Genomic DNA, 19,890 nt, shown 5'->3' with positions numbered 1-19,890 from the left:
GGGGATTGGTTGTTGTTTGTTAGGTCATAGATTTTTTAGATTGTTTTAAGCAAAAATAATAGGGAATATTTTGAAAAAGCCTACATTTTTTGTGGTGCCTGCAGATGGTCAGAAATTACCTGCTGAGTTAATGCCTGTGTATGAAATGATGAAGGACCTTGGGATCTATACATGTACTTGGATTTCTCAATTGCACAAATATACAGCATCTGACATAAATGTACAATTTCTGGTAGAATGTATCTTTAACATTAGAAAGTGGAACTTCTTCAGACAAACCATAAATTACATAAAGCTGATGCCCTGACCTACACAGTTTGAAGCATTAAATAAATGGATTTGATTGGCACCAGAGAAGGAAAGAAAGCGGTTGGCAAGCACGTAAAGGGCTCATTTAGACAGTAGCTAAAGAGCAAGTGGGACTGACAAGAGAAACGTTAGAGGCAGAATATGATGGAAGGTGTAAGAGCCTATCATGCCATAATTAAAATAATAAATGATGAAAACAAGGCAAACGAGGAAAGGAAGCAGACCAATGATTCTGATGCGGAGGATAATTTCCTGAATGATATTTTGCATTCTAGACTGCCTCCAAGTACTGCTGGAACAATGGGGACAAATGGTTCTGGTTCAGGACTTGATTTAGGTGAAGTACAAGATAATGCTACAGTGCAAGCTCCTACAGTAGCGATACCAAGTGCATCAACTAAGGCAGCAATACAGGATTGCCTAGAACTTGGAGGGATGCACAACCTGTCACTCAGGTTAAAGTCACCCCACCTATAAGGACAGTGGTGGTTGAAGAGCCTTCTAAAACAATTAACATTGAGTGTGGTGAAATGTTACAGATAACATTAATTTCAATATTGATCAAATGAGATGTTAGCTCAAAGAAGTAGACAGACGTGCAAACGATACACACCAGTTACACACAATAGTTTAGCGTTAGCTGATGATTGGATTTAACTTAAGATGAAATTAAGGAAATGGGTTTAATCACTCTGAGCGCTCATATTTAAGATTTAATTTTAAAAAAAGAGAATGGATTGATTTAAAGAAGTACACAGAAAGATAGAAAAGAGGGGCATGAAGGCAGGGCAGAGGGTGAGGTAAATGATTTGGAAGCTGTGACAGGAAATGGTTTTAGAATTTCTCTAAGGAAAGTACATGGGGAAATCTAGTATAGTGAAAGCACCCTAGAGCATGCTTAGAGCCTCCATTCTTAAATGCATGTTTTTTAACTTAGCCTTTCTTTTCTGTCTGTAACCTTTTACATGGCTTCTCATTTATGTGATAATGTACTGCAAAATCATTGTACATGTAGCTTGTTCCTGGTGAGCACTGATGCCATCTATTCTGTATACTCAGTCCAAGACTGAGCACACAGAACACGATGCCTAAACATTCTGATTGTCTGTGGAGACAGATCTGCATTTGAAGACATATCACAGCATCAAGCTTGCACCTCTGACACAGTGTGACACAGAGGGTGCTTGAATTATAAAACCTGACCCTGCTTTATATGCAACAGAGAAGCACTTCCGCTGGGCTTATCCTGGGTCTTGGCACCTGAGATGCACCTTGTCAGACTCTAAAGCTGATCTTGAATCTGACTTCTACCCTTTATAGGACCAATAGTCTGCACTGCACCAGACCAGCCTCCTGGCCTACTGGTACTTCTTACCCAGGTAAGGGGGTTCTGGGTTTCCCAATAGCTCTGGCAGAGGGTGCCAACACATCACAGAACCATGATAGAAATGTTTATCTTCTTCTCTATCTTTGTAATATTGGTTACCATGCTCTGTCTCGTTTGCCTAAGAATCGCAGCTCATGTTTTTTATACAAGAATACGATTCTTGCAATAAATGCTGTCAAAGACATGTTTGCATGTTTTCTTTAGTCTAATCTTGGGTACTCTAAATTACAACAAAAGGGTAGATCAGTTTACATGATTTCTTTGGAAATCTCAGTCGTCATGTTCGAGGTTGCAAAACCCATCTGGTACGCTGGTGTGTTTATGAGTTCATTCGGGGCACTGTGAGCTAGCTTGGAGTTGTGGCAACATATCCTGATGGTATACGTGAACTGAGTCCCTATACTCTGATATTTATGTTAACCAAAAAGATTAGTCTTAATTTATTTGTAGGAACCTTATGATTCTATTACATGTGAAATAGATAAGAGATGATCTTTATGCTTTTACTACTAATTTTCCGAAGTTGTGGGAGGAACCCGAGAAGTAGTACAAAAAGGTACACAGGCTCACTTCCATTTCGTAGATGTTATAGACTTATTTGAATTCATTATTTGACACTGTGGTTCCTAGTGATTTGCAGGCAGAGGTTAAAGCTGTATTTGCATGGTCATTTGAAGAACCAGCGAGGGTCACTCATGGTAATGCTCCTAATGAGGAAGTAGCCAGTATAGACTATGAATTGATCCTTTTAAGAAAGGATTGCCTGGAACAGATAGAAATTGGGTAAAACTCTTGAGATTTTCCCGGAAACTGAAAGACTTCAAAATTACTAAGCTGATAACATTACTTAAGGCATAAAAAGCTGCAGGTTGTGATCAAAGCGAGAGGCAAATTCCTTAGACTGACATGGCATTCTTGCCTGGTCAAATCTTATGAAACTGTTGGTCTTTGAGTTCAAAAAGATATTCTCAATCAACATCCATAGTTTTTAAGCCAATGCATTTTCAAACATATACCTTACATAGATATCAGAGCAACATTTACATTTACATTCGAACAAGCTGTATGCAATATAGAACATGTTGTTTTTCTTCAGTGATACTTTGTTTACCTTTTAAAAACATGGTAACATGCTCAGCCTTCTCATGTAACAGTGGGAGCAGCACCTTTGGTTGCTAAATAACGTATGTGTCACCAGTGTTTAACTGGTACATGTGGTGGGTGCCAACACTCACTTGTAAGACCTAGGCACATTTCTCATCATCAGACAGGGAGGAAAAGAAGCTGTAAAAGTGAGATAAAAAGTCGGAATGTAGGAAGATTCATGTGATAGATTCAGGTCTGGGGAGCTTTAGTTTTCAGCAGTCCTGCGTCCAGCAGCACTGGAGGAAAGCTTGTGCACGTATTTTTTATATTTATTTCACAAATTAAACACTCATTGTCCCCAAACAACAAAGTCCCAACGAGGAGTTACCTGTCAGCCACAATGGTTCATGACAACTTGGTTCCATTTCTATTTCTCAGGCAGTGCCTTGAAGAATGGACTTGAAGGCTGCAACTTTACTGGCCTGCACAAAACAATCCTGCCTGGTACGCAGGTACCCTTGGAAAATGGTGCAAGGGTGGCTAGGTTGGCGATAGGCAGCAGTTTGTGCGCCGGTGGGCCAGAGAGAAGGAATGCGCCATATCTTCTCCCTTTCACACAGCGAAGCACAGCAAGATGTCCTGCTACGGTGGGTTGTGTGAAATAATGATAAATATTGCCCTATGTGTCAACTATATCGCCTCTTCTATAGATGCTTAGTCCACAGGAGATTGTTTAGATAATGTTACTGTCAATTTGTTGGGGATACACTGTAAATATTCGTGGAAATGTCTTCCTCACCAGTTGTGAAAAGTCATCTGTTTACATAAGACCACGTCTCAGGTCTAATTGTTGATTTCTCATATAGTCTATCGGTTGGTGGTCTCCTCTTTTTCTTATCAACCCCAATTTCCATCTAGAGGGACACTTCAGCAAATGTGCCTTCTTGATAGCTTATATTTTTGCCTCAATATACACATGATTTGTTATCCAAGTAAACTGAATTGTTTGTCACGTAAAAGTAATATTTCTCAACAATTATATTAGTTAATATACACTTTATTATCTGTTTGTCTCACTCTTGTTGATTCTTTTGCATCTCCAGTCTTTTCATTTGTCGACGTTTTACTATCTTTCACCTACTTCCGTTTGCACGTTTTCAGTTTCTATAGCAAGAAAATACACATATTAGCTAAAACTAGCTATAGCAGTAAATCCTTTCACTGAATGGGAGGGCGATGTGGAAAACACAGACCGAATACACTTTGTATTGAAAAAATATCTTAAAAATGCAAACATAAAATTTTAAAAACAATTAAAAGAGTGAGGCCTATATCTGCTGTCACCAGGTCATTCCATCTATCTAACTTTACCTCAATTTTTTAGTGAGTGATAACTCCAATGCTCAGTTTCTATAAAAAAAACATAACGATAGCACATGGGTATTTCTGCACCACAGTTTGTGGAATGATGTGTTGTTATTTTGTTCTTGGACTGTTCAGTACTAATTCTGCTAAATTTGTCGCATATTCTATCTTTGTATATGCTAAACAGAATCGAATTTATTTTTTCTCCGAAAGGGCAACCTAAGCAGTGCACATGAATTTGTTTTGGTAATAAACATAAACATATTATAAAAATAGTCATAACAATTAGTAATAACCAGAAACATAGTATACTACTACCTATGTCCACAGCACAATAATAGCATATTATTAGCCAAAATTGTTCCACAGTAATAACCAGAGGAGTGTCAAAGTAAGGACCACATACGACATGTTTTATTTTCACCCTTGTCAATGTTACTTGTTTTAGCAACTTTGGATGGACGGATGAATGCGTCTACACTCTGCCCGCATTCGAACCCACAGACTGCTCGCAGTTCTGGAAGATAACTCTGACACCACTATATAAAGTATATTCTCATTGCGACTTGAATGCACAGAGAATGTAAAATAAAAAACGTGTCCAACAATAACTTGTTCGCAGCTCCCAACTCGTTCCAGATTTTGAGCAGCCGGAGCCATACAATGTATGTTAACATATGAAGGGCTCCACGCGGGCAACACTAATGACCCAAATCCCTGCCAAGCAAATCTTTTGTCCAATGGTGTGCACAAATCCAAAAGTCTGGAATCAGCAGGGCCTGGTACATGGCCTTTCTGCCTAACCAGCAAATGCACCAAAGCCTCCGGGGCAGCCTCTTTGTTAGGTAGGCCTCGCGAGGTCGGCTCGTGCCCGGCCGGACATATATATTGGGGTTTCCAACTTTTTCTGACTGTCAGATTTGGTTGGCTCCGGCTGCAGCTTGGACGGCGTCCAGTGGAAACATGTCTCAGTATTCCGGAAAAGTGAGTAAACCGCTTTGCGAACGCCTGGCCGTGCTGCTGGACAAAAAAGTGGCAGGGATTCATCCCGTAATTGTTTTTCTATTTCTCGCGAGACCACTATTTAAAGGCCTTAGAGCAGAGCAGAAAGCCACTCGCCGAGGTGTTTTTGAGTATCTGAAACGGCTGGGCTGGTTTTCCCGGTGGCAATGGCCGTTGCATTTGGCCTACAACATTCCAATGCTTTCTTGTGTCAAAAGTGCCTTTGGAAATATCTCCCGGCCCACACTTCACACTCAAGGGCTGACTTTTGGTTTGTTTCAGAAAATGCAAAGCTTACTGTTGTTTCTCTGGGAATGTTTTTGCCCCCTTACTGTTGGTTTGACCCTTCTTTTGGGGTGTGACAACTCATGATGGAATGGTGGGTTCAAACAGAGTGCAAGGCTTCTAAGTTTTCGTGGAGTGTACTGAAAATACCATGATAAGATGAAACGTTGCATTATTAATTGGTTAAATTATAGATTACATTTCTGACGACAAGAGGCAGTCTATATTATTACTGTAGAAACATATGTGCTTGTACCACTTTCAAAACAGAGGGCTTAAGAATTTTTAAACGTGCCTACCATCACATCGAACTGTTTTTACACATGTTGGGTACAGACAAAGACTACAAAAATGTCTTTTGATCATTTGCATCCACAGAACTCATTTGCAGCCCAGAACCAGGGTGCAAATTAGTCGTAGCAGATTAGCAAATGCACCTTATGTAGTGTCTAGGTTCATTGAGACAGGAGAATGGGTCAACATCAAGTATGGGAGAAGTTTGAGTACATTGTTCAAGTTCAGGGGCCCCTTCAAAGTGAAGAGCACTTCAGGTAGATGGGTAGAACTTGAGAGTGCCTAAAGGTGGAAGTTAAGGTTTATAGCCTTATTTAAAAAAGAGGAATGATGAGCCAGTGGCAGACGGTGATCATCCGCGTGGTGGCTGGATGATGATAACTGATGAAGAGATGTTAAGGGGTTAGCTCCTACGAGAAATTATGTTTTGGTTGTGTACAGTAGAGATGCATTGGAGTACGGGGCTGGGAATGCCTAAGTTCCGGACCACTGAGGTCTACGAGGCCAAGTTCAAAGCTTGGGCAGATCCCCGGTTTGGTTGAGAACTAAAACAAACTTATGAAGTGTTCTCTGCCTGTTTTTCTTCTGTTCATATCTCCATTGTTTTATGTTATTTCCTATTTGTCTTTTAATTTTTATAGGTTTGTATCTTTGGTTATTAAGGGAAGATGTGTTGTGTTTTTAAGAGTTAAGAATGTCAGTGTTATTATTAATTAGAACACTTTCATGTCCTGTGCAGACTAGGGATCAGCTATGATCTTGAGATCTCCCATACACTAACCCTACTGCTAGCGTTAGAGTTAATGTGTGCACTTCATAGGCCTTTCCAATGAAGAGAGGTACCAGGCATGGTAGTTCTGTCTCCTCTGCTGTTTGCTCTTGCCACAGAGCCTTTGGCCACATAGTTACGGTTGATTCAGCTGCAGTGGGGTATTGCATTCCCTCTAGAAGCGGGTTCTACTATCATTGTATGCAGACAATATTTTGCTCTTTGTCAAAAACCCGAGATTACCCTCCCTCCCATCATTGCAGTAATTATGCGCTTTGGGGAGCTATCAGGCATCTGCATCAATTGGGGGAAATTCAAGATGTTTCCACTCAATGATGCTTCGATTCATCTGCAGCTGGTCCACCCCTTGTGTTGGCAGGAGACATCGGTCCGCTATATGGGCATTTTTTATTAATCAAAGCAAGCAGCAGATTCTGCAGAGCAACTATGGTCTGTGCTAGACAGACTGGGCCACCAGCGTGAGCCCTGCATCGTGCTGTCACTAACCATGGCCGGCAAGGTGGCTCTCATTAAGATGATTGTGTTACGTCAGTTCTTGTATTTATTTGTTAACATTGTTAGTTCACCAAGTCACTGCTTTTTTGTCAAGGGTTAAATCGCTGCTCATCAGACTGGTATGGGGGGCATAATCCCAGGATGGAATGGCAAACTCTGATGTTACTGTATGACAGGGTTGGGTTTGAGGTCCCGGACCTGGAAAGATATTACCACAGAGCCCAGTCCTATTGTGTAGTATACTGGTATAACTCACAGAAGAGGGAGCCCCACTTGCTTATATGAAAAGATCAAATAACGGTTGGGGAACTATGCCCTTGGGGCCATACTTATCATACTTTCATCCTGTGCAACGTAATGCAGCAAGGCACTTTGTTGCACTGTGCTACGTGAATGGGAGTGGGCAGGAATGCACCATATTTGACATTATATGTTGCATTCCTGTCCTCTGCTTGAGCTGGCTCACAGTGTGCTGCCTTGTGCAAATGCAAACACCCTTGTGGTGAGGTGCAAGGGTGCCTGCTTTCCTGGCAGGATTGTTTTTGTGCAGGAAGGGACACCTTCATGTGCAAAAACAATCCTAAGGGACGTTTTCCTCTTTCTAAGTGTGCTGCAGAATGCAACACACTTAGAAAGAGGAAACAGCAAGGAGAAATAATGATATTTCTCCTTTTTGAGCCTCCCCTGATTAGCATTTTTGATGTATTCTCAGGTTTACCTGTCTTGGTAAATCTGGGACTATGACAAAATCCATGGATGAATGTTTGGGAACACCCACGCTCCACACATGGAACGCTTCCCTGGCGCAGAGTAACGCAAGGCAGCAACAAGGTGACTTTGCTTTGCTTGGTAAATCTCCCTCAGAGATTGTGTTGCCCTTGCAACACCCTGCATGATGCAAGGGCAACTCAGTCCCTTGATAAGTCTGGCCCTTGGTTTGTTACGTTTTGTTACAAACGCCTAGACTGACACACTTGGTCAACATGGTTTGCTGCACTAATTGGTCGAAATGGACCATGACCAAGGCAAACAGTGCAATACCAATACAGTGTCCTGATATCCTTCTTTTGGAAAATACAGGTATACCTACCACTCTAAAAAATGGGGTTCAAACTAGGCTTCAGAAAGTGGGGCTGCAGACTCTTGGGCAATTAATTGTGGCCATAATGTTCCTGTCCTACAAAAAATATGGGGAGGGGCACACACTGCTGTGGAAAGATTTGATTACCTCAGAAGTAGCTATGCTGTTAGGTCGAGATGGCAGCTGTCCCCCCAGCAAACCAGTTAAACTGGCTTTCACAGATGATCAGAAATCCTGGGGGTGGAAGTTGGGTGTCTAGGTTATATCGCCTGTTTGTTCTCAGCCAACATGTACTCCCAAATCGGGCATTGGGGATTTTGGAAATGGATACAGTGGAAGATATCTGTTACGAGTTCTAGAAATACTGCTGCATGCAAATTAAAGAGATTTCCATCGTCTGTTGTTGTAAATCCCCATTTTAAATTCATAAACAGACGGTACTGCTCCCCTGCCTTGCTACACAGAATGGACTCAGATGGATCCTCCTATTGCCCATGATGTCAAGATGACCATCAGGTTTTCCCACCTGGCATGTGAATGGCCGCCGATAGAGCTGTATTGGGTTGAGACAGTGCACACCATTGTTCATATTGCCGGCCTTATGGTTGACTGCAGCACTAGAGAATTGCTCCTGGTTCATGCCAAGGGTTTTCCTGGGGCAGAGAGATTAAGCGAATGGCTGTCCAGCTTATGTTTTCGAAGCACCGTCTCCTAAAAAAGTGGATGAAAGGCCTGGCTCCTAAGGTTGCAGACTGGCTCAAGAATGCTGCATATGGGGGCAGGGGGAGGATGGCCACAGACCTTGCTGCTTTGCAAATTTCAGAGTCCAGACCTAAGGTTCATATGGGCCCTGCTCAGATAATACATCTTACAATTGTTTATGGATGCTGATGTATACTGAACCCACTGTTCTGTTTTGCAAAACCTAACATAAGTACTTTAAAACAGTATCAAACTTTCATCAAAGAGGTATACTATTATGCAAGGCTAAATAAAAAAATAATACATAATATACCTGCAGAAGCACAAATGTATGTCAATTTCATGGACTTTTAAAGGAAATCCCACTACAATTCTTACATATTTCAGATCTCATCTGCAGACAGTACTTCTGAGTAGTAGTCACTCTTTTTGTACCACGCTAACACAAAGGCTAGTGTTTCTTTTTGACTGGGGAAGGGAGTGAGTGCTGGTACCTGTGTCTGTCGATTAATAACAAAATGATTTTTTTAAATTACATTTTTTTATTTCACTTCTTGTGGTTGCAGTGCGGTACTTGCTCGCTCACGAGGATTATGTGTCGCTATTGAGCAGGCACCAGAAAGATCACCCTGGGAGCTTTGATTGTTGTTCACAGCACATAGCGGTCACGTTGCAGATACATGCTCTCCCTGTGGTTTTACGGCTGACCCCTGCCCGCTGTCCTTCTGTTAAAAAAACAGTGCCTGATATCGCTTTGCTTCGGCTGGAACAAGCTATCACTAACTAAATTCAGATGTTATCTGATAGTGTCGATGGGGGTGCTGCTGGAATACCGTACCAGACCGCTAAGGCTGTACTTACAGTAATAACATTTCAGCAAGAAATGTAGCATGTATTAAAGATTATGGATGTCCAACCTCATCTCGTCTCCATTCTGGCTTCTGCGCAAACAAAACATTTTCGGTTACGGGCAGTCTCCACATATACAGCACAATGTAAAATCTGTATTGACTCTTCGTGATATCAAAAAATCTGGTTCTGCTATTACGCTTTTATACAATAAACCTATCACCGTAACCTCTATGCATAATGCCATTTGTTTCCTATTTAACCATGTTTTCCGACTCAAAGATCTACATAAGATGCATAATTTCTCTGTTTTTTCCACCTTAAGTTCTACAAAACTGTACATTTGATTTCGGTTCTTAGACATAGGATTTGCAGTTTGGAATCATATATTGGGTCTCTTCTGACACCTTGCAAGGTTTAATTGCACCTCTATGGGACATACACAGCTGGCCTATTCCTCTATCCATAATACGTGTACCTTCCTTGTTCCAGATCGTGTTCTATGAAGGGAAATGCTTTACAGGCAGGAAGCTGGAAGTCTTTGGCGACTGCGACAACTTTCAGGACAGGGGTTTCATGAACCGAGTGAACTCAATCCGTGTTGAGAGCGGAGCTTGGACCTGTTTTGACCACCCTGATTTCCGAGGCCAGCAATATATCCTGGAGCATGGGGAATATCCTGACTTTCACCGCTGGAACGGGCATAATGACCACATGGGATCCGCACGACCCGTCAGAATGGTAAGTATTTCTGCGCTTTGCTCGTCATCTATGTTTCTTGCACAGAGGATTTCAGAGCCAAGTCTCTCTCTCTCTCTCTCTCCTTTCTCACACACTCACTCACACACAGAAACGTGTGTGCAGACATACACACGGGCACGCAAGCACACACATGCACACACCCACACATACGCGCACCCACACACACACACACTCACACTCTCAGATCATACCAAATTCCCCTCCTCTGCAGGCACAGGGCCTTTAGCATTGATTTGTGTCCCTATGTGGCAGAAAATCAAGAGCCTTATAGTGAGAAAATTGAAAATGTCATGGGTATGCCTGTTTGTTTGAGGGCAGTCCTCCACTTCAGGTCCTTCTGCCAAATGTCCTACAATACACATTTGACTGCGTGATGCTGCAATTCAGTAGTTCTAAATGTAAGTCACTTGCAGGCTCATTTAGAGTCCAATGTTAATTCCAGATTAATACCACGAAGCAGTAATATCTGGACTACACAACATTATTACAGGATTATGGTCGCAGTGCAGAACAGCCAGGAATAACATCTACTACTCCATGTGAAGAATGTTTTATTACATTATTTTCCCTAGCCTATCGCTTGTGGTAACCATTAACTCACATAATTTCTTTGACTGGATGTAGAGCCACTATGCCCCTCTGAATTTATAGTAATTGTGTAATAGTTCAAAACTGTGATAAATTCACTGCTGCACTTTTCTAATGACAATGAAAAGTGTTGAATCTTAGATATCGTGTTTCAGTCCTTATATTTCAAACCACCATTAATGGCTAATATTAATACCTATTAAATCTGATAACCTTTAACGTGCTTCTCACACTGTAAGAAACCAGATTGGTAAACTATGGGAGAGAAAGGTCACAATCATGCTGTAGCTTGTGCCCACTTGAAGTCAAAACATTCTAATTCATAATTAGTATACAGGTTTCTGAAAGGAATCCCTAGCTTCTGTGGTTGATTGGCACAAGCATCTAGGATTTCCTGAGATAAAATTGTGTGTGGTAAACCAAAACAACACAGTTAAAAAATAAGAAAAACATGTCATACGAAATTAGTTAAAAGAACAAAATGAAGAAAATTCGCTTTAAGATGAGTAGGTATTAAAAAACAAAATCAACCCATAGGACACAAAGGGAGCAAAAATACATATATATAAAATGGATTGCTATTGACCAGGACCTAGGCTCTTTCTGAAGCTGACCAGGTATGGGGTGATGGAGCGAAATTAGTAACAAGCTGTTGTCCACCACTGTCAGGATTTATGGCGGTGTGAGGTTTAGGCTATTCAGCATGTCAGGGCGGCCCTGGGTGCTTTGTATGTGAAAGGGTTTAGCTTCAGACTTTGAAACTTTTCTTGTAGTTGGAAATCTTCAGGGGGCAATACTGGAAACTGCAGCAGAGCAGGGCTCCACTCATTTAAAACAAAACATCTTTATTTCCGTCCCACAGTTGCCTCAATCTTTGCAGTCAAAAACTCTAAGAAAGGCATACCAGGAAAATATAGCGTACAAATTCGTGCATTTTTTAATATGTTTGGCACATTCTCCAGAGATGGAAATTTTCAAGGTCCTACATTTTAGCAAAAGTTCTTTTACTTCTTCCCAGGTGCTCCAAAATTCTTCAAACTGTCAGAGATGTGTTTATCAGCACTAGGGTACAGGTTCAAATGGGAAAAGGGTTCTCACCACTTCTAGTGAGCACAGTTACCATATACTTTCTGGTTTTCTTGTATATGAGAACACAGCTCCTTATGTCCCTAGGATCTTTCACACTTTCCAAGCTTAGATGGAAAGGCAAAGCAGTAAACCGGTTACTTCAGGGGAGACTTAGACCTATTTGTCTTTATTGGTAATGAAGAGATCAACTTTTATAGGAATAGATTTTCAGGCCCAGAGATGCAGGACAAAGTTGGAGATTCCTCTTCTCAGACCTTCGTGAGGCAGATGGGAATTCTTCCAAGTAGTGGTAATCTTCTCTTTCTGTTCAGCTCTCTCCTATCAGAAATGTTTGTGTTAGTTGCTAGAGGCTAAACTCAGCTGTCATTGGCAAAATGTTCTAATGTCCCAGATCAGTGGTTTCCCAAACTGTGGTTTGCGACCCACTGGTAGGCCGAGAAAGTATGAGTAATAAATAAAAATGTCTTTAAATCCTGTGTCATGTCACATTTGCAGTGATTCAAAGATAGAGGTCAAATGTCAGACTGCTTAATTATTTTAACATTGGGATTGGTGTTTACTTTTCTCTCTTTGACTACAAAGCGAGCAGACTTTTTAAAGTAAATTATGTGATGATGTAGGATGTTGTTTTTACAACACACAACAAAATGTTTATACCTGTAAATGAATTCTATGAATTTTATGCATCCAGCAGTTAGGAAAGCAAAGCTGAAGCACTTTTTTTGTAATTCTGAAGTGTGCTGGAAAGATTGATTTTAATAGCATCAAAACAAATCAAGACACTTGGTGATGCACAAATAACAAACATTCGTAGAAACCTGATTTTCACACATCATTTGTGTGCTATTTAGCTGTATCAGTCAAATTATTTATCTGCGCAGATTTGTTGCCAGTTCAATGAAAAATGTGCTGTCTGTAAATGACTATGTGGTACCTGAAGATAGTTTAGTTACATTCAAAAATTGCTTAGACACATTTCCATTAAAGGTAGCTGTTCCAGAAACATTTGTTGTGCTAACAAGTTGATTGTGGGTCAAAAATGTTGGGAACCACTGCCTTAGATGATATAAGATACATTTTCCATACTTTGGGTGTCCTTCTCCTGTCCCAAAATGTTGCCTTACCCTCAGAATGATCTCTCCCTCAGTTCTTTAGGTGACGGCGATTCAGGATTGCACAGGTCTACAGCCCAAATCACTTGACGGAATTACACCAAATTTGGCATAAAGGTTGTGAAAGTGCCTGTTTTGTTATTTGGTGTAAATCCATTCAGTAGTTTTTGAGAAATTAAAGAAAATCCAAATTTGCATATATAGGGACGCAAAGGCTTTGCAATCTCATGTTGACATCTGATTGATTGCCAATACTTCAACAAGGAAGTGTTTGCAGCCATGTTGGGTCTCGGCTTCAGTAGAGTCCCTGAAAAAAATGATTAAAAAAACAAAAGGGGCCAGGGTAGAATCCCCCTGACCCCTTAGTATGGTGCTGGGGTCCCATACCGAGCCCCCAGGACTTAAAAAGCATTTTCTGTACATATCCGCCAAAAATATGAAAAAAAAAAAAACATCCTTGGCTCCTGCAGAGGACCATGTCTGTGACTGCTTTTTAAATAAATCAGTTTATTTTTGTGTAATGCAGCCCATTTTCCTTAAAGGAAAACAGGATGCATTACAAAAAAAAAAAACTAAAAGTTTTCTTTTCATTTTTTAAGAGCAGACAGTGGTCCGAAGGACCACTGCCTGCTCTTAAAAAATGTTTTTCCCACATTCACAAAGGGGAAGGGGTCCCTTGGGGACTCCTTGCAGTTTGCGAATGGGTTACCGCCTCCTCTAAGGAGTTGGTAAATATGAATGTTTCGCCACCGCATTATGGTCACACAACAATCAAACATGGCAGTGCTATTCGGTATTAGGAAGGGATGCCCTAAACACGCCCCTTCCTAACACAGAATCACAAAAGCAAAATGAGATTCGGTAACAAGTTACCGAGTCGCATTTTGCCTCTTGTACATGGCAAAATACATTTTACCAGTTACAAACGGCTATCAGTCGAAAATTGCCCTCAGTTTTTACAGGCTTGTATACTACAGTAGAGTCATTTTGTAGTCATTGTATACATGTCCCTTGAAAAAAGTGCATATGTGAGAGAGGTGATTTCTAACAAGCCTTGCTGGAAAAATAATCCCTGTTTCTTAATACAGTTCTCCGAATTAAAGTTGGTCATTTGCTACTATTACACGATTAAAGCTTCTTTTAAAGAACCTCGCAATGGATGAAAAGTTGTCAGCTCAAATCTGTTAACACAGTCAGCTATGTACAAAGCTAAACCTGGTGGTATGAGGTTTCAAAATGCATTAAAATCCAAAGGCAGGTCCATGAGCTTCCTTCCTTCTATGGTTGATAAAAACAATATGATTGAGTTTCAACATAGTAATAACTGCTACTTACAGTCTTTGAAAGAAGTCACTACGTGAAAACTATCAGTTTGAAACATTTGGAGGTGAACAGTCAAGTATGAGTTCAGCCATTAACTTGCCTGTTTCTTCCAGCATGGCGAGCACTACCGACTTGAACTCTTCGAAGGCTGCAACTTTACTGGCCAGTGCATGGAGTTCTGTGAAGACTGCCCCTTCCTGCAAGGGCGGGGCTGGAACAAGAACTGCGTGAATGCGCTCAAAGTCTACGGAGATGGAGCGTAAGTAACTGTCTTGCAGTGCTGGGACACAACCATTCTGTTCAATGGGGAAGGGTTATTGTGACCAGGCGCCCCTGATTTTGAAAGCCCTGGTTTTTCTCCATATATCCTAGTACATTTCAGTGAGTTTAACACGTCCGGTTTTCAGAAAGGGCAGTTGAACATAGAGGGAGGCAAGTATTAATGCATTCCATGGTAGACTAAGTTAGAAGCATCTAGTAGACAGCAATATAGTTAACACCGATGATACTGTGTGCATGGGCGGCTGCAGGCAAGAAGGGCTGGTGGGGCAGTGCGCGGAGTGGGGGTATGAGAGGGGGCAATAATAAAAAAAATACTAATAACACTTGCCTGCTGTGCGGCCTCACCTCCATCACTCCCCCCCACCACCTCAGTGCTTCCGCCATGCTCCCCTCCCCACCCAGTCCAGATCCTGACGCTTCTCTCATCTTGTTACACAGCATGAGAGAAGCGCCCGGATTGGCCAGAGCGGACTGAAATGAATGCTCACAGGCAAAAAGGCAACCCATGTAAAAAGCAGTGGTCCTAAAAGTAGAAGACACAAATGCCAGAGTGATTAAGATTCTCTCTGCTGTTGTTACGATTTCAAGATAAATAAACATGGATTATTTTTAAAATCTGCGAAAGTACTACAAGCAGGTGGGTAGCACAAGCACTCATTTTGTGGGGCTGAGGACTTATTTTTCGTTACTAGAGTTTGACTCACAGCAAGAGAAAGAAATAATTAAGGGGATTTTTTCACTATGTGCCAGTCAGCATTCATAAACAGTGTAATCCGGGGCACTGGATTTATGCGTCAGGGGAGGGTCAAATTATGCTGCAGTGTTTAATAATTTAAGCGGCAAGAAAAGGCAAATTATGTGGCCCATTACACAGTATTACTTCATTATTTAGTCATTTTTAAACTTGTTAACACTGTGTGGGCATTAGTTGTACCTCATTAGTACCAGTTTAACACCCAGATATGGAATAAACTACAGAAAGGGGACCATTGAACCTTTGCAAAGGGCCTTCCACTGTGAGGCAACAAGTGTTGCTGCTTTTTACCAACATTCGAACCGTTTAAGCTAGAAACAACTTTTGTTGTTGTTAAAATCTGCAGAATATTCAGCAGATGATGGATTATGTGGCAAATGCAGCAAATCTACATTTATGCGACAATCACCGCAGCCACACAATCACAGAGTTCCAGTGGTCCTGAGTATAATTCATTATTTCTGCCTCAAACAAGTATTACAGTATATTTTCTTAGTGTGGTACACAGTAACTGTTTTATCAGGAAATTAATTCTGAAAGCCTAACATAGAAGAAAACTGGCATGTAAAAGAATGGGAAATGAATGTATCTAAAAATTCAGGATTGTGTTCTCTCATGGGAATACGTAGTACAAATACAGATTTTGAAGGATTAAAAAAATGAAAGTAACGAAGTGACATAAAATAATGTATTTGTTGGGAGGAGTACCACCCACGGTGCAGGATTCTGCAAAATCTGGTGGAAAAAAAGTTTGTAATATATACTTTCACATACAAATCATTTTGTTTATGACTTCTGTTTTGTTGCGTTCTTTTACATTTTGGCAAACAGTTGTTGATGTCATGCAAAAGACTAGGGCTGGATAAACTCTGGATTCAGCAGTTGTCAACAGTGAAACTAAAACCCATGCTGCCAAGATTTCCTTATTCACAGATGTTTTCCATGAGCATATTTAGCCGAAGTTGAGAGAAGGAGGCCAAATATTTATTCATATCATTGGAACAGTGCGAAAATGGAGGATGTTGTGGAAACTAATAAACACTATTTTCACTATTTTCAGCATGGTTCTTGCTCCATGGTCGCCCTTTACTATATTGGCTTATATTTATATTGTCAGTTAACCATTGTTCTGTTGTCAAGCATTATTCATTTTGCATAAAGACAAGTCCCTTTCCAGAGTAGTTGGCATGTTAAGATCAGGCACAACATCATCATACATTTTCTATGCGGTCTTGGCCTTCTTCTTCTTCTCTCTCTTATAGCGATGTTGAAATAAGGATATTCCTCCCAAATTTAACATTTCCACTTCTCAGGACTCAGCTCTGCTTAAGCACAACTGGTTATAGACTGTTAAATATGTTTTAGATGATTATTCTGTGACACATAACGACCATGTCAGCAACAGGTTTTCCTAATCCTCAGGCCACTCGTATGCCAAGAAAACAAGGACCATTTAGTGCCCTTATCAGCAGTTTATAACAAAGTACTAGAAGAACGCATGTGGCACTATCTGGTTACCTCTGATCTTACATACACCTGACTGCAATTGACAAACTTGGCATGGATGAGACCACAACTAGTTAATGCAGTTTAAACTGCCAGCAAAATGTCTCCGGTTCATGAATGCCCTATGGTACGAATGAATTTTGGCCAGTGTTAGGTCAATCATTTTCCCGCTGTGATTTCAATGTAACATTAGAACATTGGAATGTTGTGAGCTCCATTGAAGACAATGTAGTGCTGCAGGCTTCTAAAGGCTGGTATAAGCCCGGAGAATCAACATTCCAATGTTGGCCTTTCACAGCTGTTGCTGTGAACAAGGGCCTCACATAACCTGATGGGATTTCATCCCCTCTCGGGCTTTGTGAGGCCTTTGTATTTCCTAAATACAACATTCTCCCTCTAGGAGCAGAGTGTTCTAATTGCCTTATAGCCCGCCGTAGGTGGGCTACACCGGCCATTAAAGACCCGCTCCCTTTCTAAAGGCCCACGCTATCGGCTCAGGCTTTTAATGTTGGAGTAGGCTTTTGATGGTCGGTATGGCCCGCTATGGTAGGCTATAAGGCTAAATGAATGATATCTGTACCTAACAAGGTTGTCACTTAGTAACAGTCTTCCTCATATATTTGAAACAGTATTTAAAAAATCTCTGTCTCACCTTAACTTGTATAATTTTGACAAAGGCATCTATCAGTTGGTTAACCACGGTCTGATGACATTGCCTTATGATTTAGAGTTAAAATGCATGTGAAGTGAGCAGAGACAATAGCAAACGGGGTTGGTTGGGAGATTTTTGCTGGAATTTGTAACCGCTATTTGTCTGATGCTATCCAGTTACATTGTCTGATCAGTGTTGAATTCTTGCCTGTTTTCTCCCATTAGCTGGGTGCTGTATGAGGAACCCAACTACCGCGGGCGCATGTACATTGTGGAGAGGGGAGACTACCGCAGCTTTAACGAATGGCAGGGCCAGAGTGCCAACATCCAGTCCATAAGACGAGTCGTGAACTACTTTTAACAAAGCGATTAGATCCGAACAACATTCCAGTGGACACTGGAATGTGCAGCAACTTTTACCACTTGTAACTGAACACATGGAATAAATTCTTAAACTAATATTTTTGGGCTGGTGATTTTTATGAGAAGCTTCTTGGCATGAATTTCAATTCAAACTCATGACTTCTGGGCTAGGTCCAATAAAGCTCTGCCTCAGTAGGAAAAAACACAGCAGTCATTACAAATCAGGCATTGTTTTGGAAAATTCTTCTCATTGTATGTCATCTATGCTTTAACAGAGAGTGAGTGTTAGGCAGTTACAACCAAAATCTATAGTATATGCCCCTGGTAACAGTCGACTGACACTGCACTAAAAATGCAATTTTGCCACACACAGTTCCTCACCGAGACAGAGACCAAATATACACAGTTCATCATTGGCAGTGGTGAAAAGCGCAACCAAAATTATGGTACCATATTATGCTTCCGTGCAGCTCGTGTGCTAATGACAGTAAGTGAAAGCAGACAAGAACTTAGAATATCAATTGCTATAGGTTGTTATCAGTAATAATTTCTGAAAAAACGTTTTCTTAGGAGTCCCCTGAAAGCACTGCCGAAGCGGGGATTGCCGAATAGCAAGGCTGACTAGTCTGATTCCAGCTCATTACTCTTTCTTCCACCACACTGTCTCTTTAGCTCACTTTTGTCAGTACTATTTCCTCCGTTTCCTCATTTTGTCTCCTTTTCTGCCTTTCTTGCCCTTCTTTCTTCCCTTTTTTGCCTTTTTTGTCTTCTCAATGAAAAAAGGTTTGATGAAGAAAATGTCCCAGTCCCACTACCTGAAAGTACTGGCACAAATTAAGAAATGTAGTTTGTACTTCACTGAATGGGTGATTTTAAGATCCCTCACTCGTCACAATAAGCAGGACACAGGCTTTAAAATGCACATTTCTATGCCACTGGGCCATATTGAACCCCCCAGTAAGCAACCATAGAGTTGTAGTAGCCCACTTTGCAGCAACGTTGAGTTAGATGCCAGAAGCAGAGAAAATGTTTGCAGGATTTAAGTGAAGAAATACATTGTTCATATTTACAAGCCCCTTGCACCACCTTTTCTGGTGCGATATATTTACAAAGTGGCGCAATGCTTGCATTGCACCACTTTGTAAACCCTTGCACCACACTATGCCTGTGTGAGGCAAAATGTATGCAAGGGGGCGTTCCGGCCCCGGGAGGCCTGAAATAATGGTGCAGTAAAATTTACAACATTTCACTGCGCCGTTTTTTCCTGTCATTTTTAACGCTTGCCCGAGCAGGCGTTAACATGATGGTCCCATTATATTCAATGGGCCTCCTTGTGCTTTGCTGCACTAGCGTCAAAATTTATGATGCTAGTGTAGCAAAGCGTCACAATAGCATCAAAAAATTTGCCGCTATTGTGCTAATGACCGCCATGGTGCACCGTATTATAAATACGGCGCAACCATGGTGATGTTAGGTACCGGTAAGGGGCGCAAGAAAAGTGGCACATCATCTATGATGCGCCACTTTCTTGTAAATATGCTCCATTGTTTCTTTGTGGGAGCAGGTGCATAACAGGAAATTTCATTGTTAACACTTTCATGAGAATGTGTTCGTTTGCCAACTTTGTCTGGTAGTGATCCAGACACAACCAGTATTTCTACAACCTTCCTGTTGATATTTTTTCCACTATGCTTGTTAGAGAGGCATGATAACCGCATACATGTAGCTGGAAATAGTTTCAGTTTGACAACCCGAAATATGAGTGGATTTTCATAAAGGTGTGCTCTTCACATGCGGTATAAGAGACAGCTAGAA

The 19,890-nt window shown here is 41.1% G+C and overlaps 1 protein-coding gene across 1 annotated transcript; it reads left to right on the top strand.

Moving 5' to 3' along the window:
• The first annotated feature begins 4,987 nt into the window (after positions 1-4,987).
• CRYGN (crystallin gamma N) lies at positions 4,988-18,171 on the top strand. The gene is made up of 4 exons (XM_069209244.1): positions 4,988-5,131; positions 10,138-10,386; positions 14,633-14,778; positions 17,938-18,171. The coding sequence occupies exons 1-4, from the start codon at positions 5,111-5,113 to the stop codon at positions 18,071-18,073; spliced, it is 552 nt and encodes a 183-aa protein (XP_069065345.1). The 5' UTR covers positions 4,988-5,110; the 3' UTR covers positions 18,074-18,171.
• Positions 18,172-19,890: the final 1,719 nt, after the last annotated feature.

The sequence above is a fragment of the Pleurodeles waltl genome, chromosome 10, assembly GCF_031143425.1.
Source record: "Pleurodeles waltl isolate 20211129_DDA chromosome 10, aPleWal1.hap1.20221129, whole genome shotgun sequence".
Classification (NCBI taxonomy): domain Eukaryota; kingdom Metazoa; phylum Chordata; class Amphibia; order Caudata; family Salamandridae; genus Pleurodeles; species Pleurodeles waltl.
Note: the sequence above shows the minus strand (reverse complement) of the source record. Positions and strands in the feature narration are given on the sequence as shown.

Bases quoted from the DNA above. Each gene is read 5' to 3' on its own strand.
- CRYGN (XM_069209244.1), top strand. From the start codon at position 5,111: ATGTCTCAGTATTCCGGAAAA. The intron at 5,132-10,137 runs GTGAGTAAACCG...TCCTTGTTCCAG, and splicing joins TGTCTCAGTATTCCGGAAAA to ATCGTGTTCTATGAAGGGAA. The intron at 14,779-17,937 runs GTAAGTAACTGT...TTCTCCCATTAG, and splicing joins AAAGTCTACGGAGATGGAGC to CTGGGTGCTGTATGAGGAAC.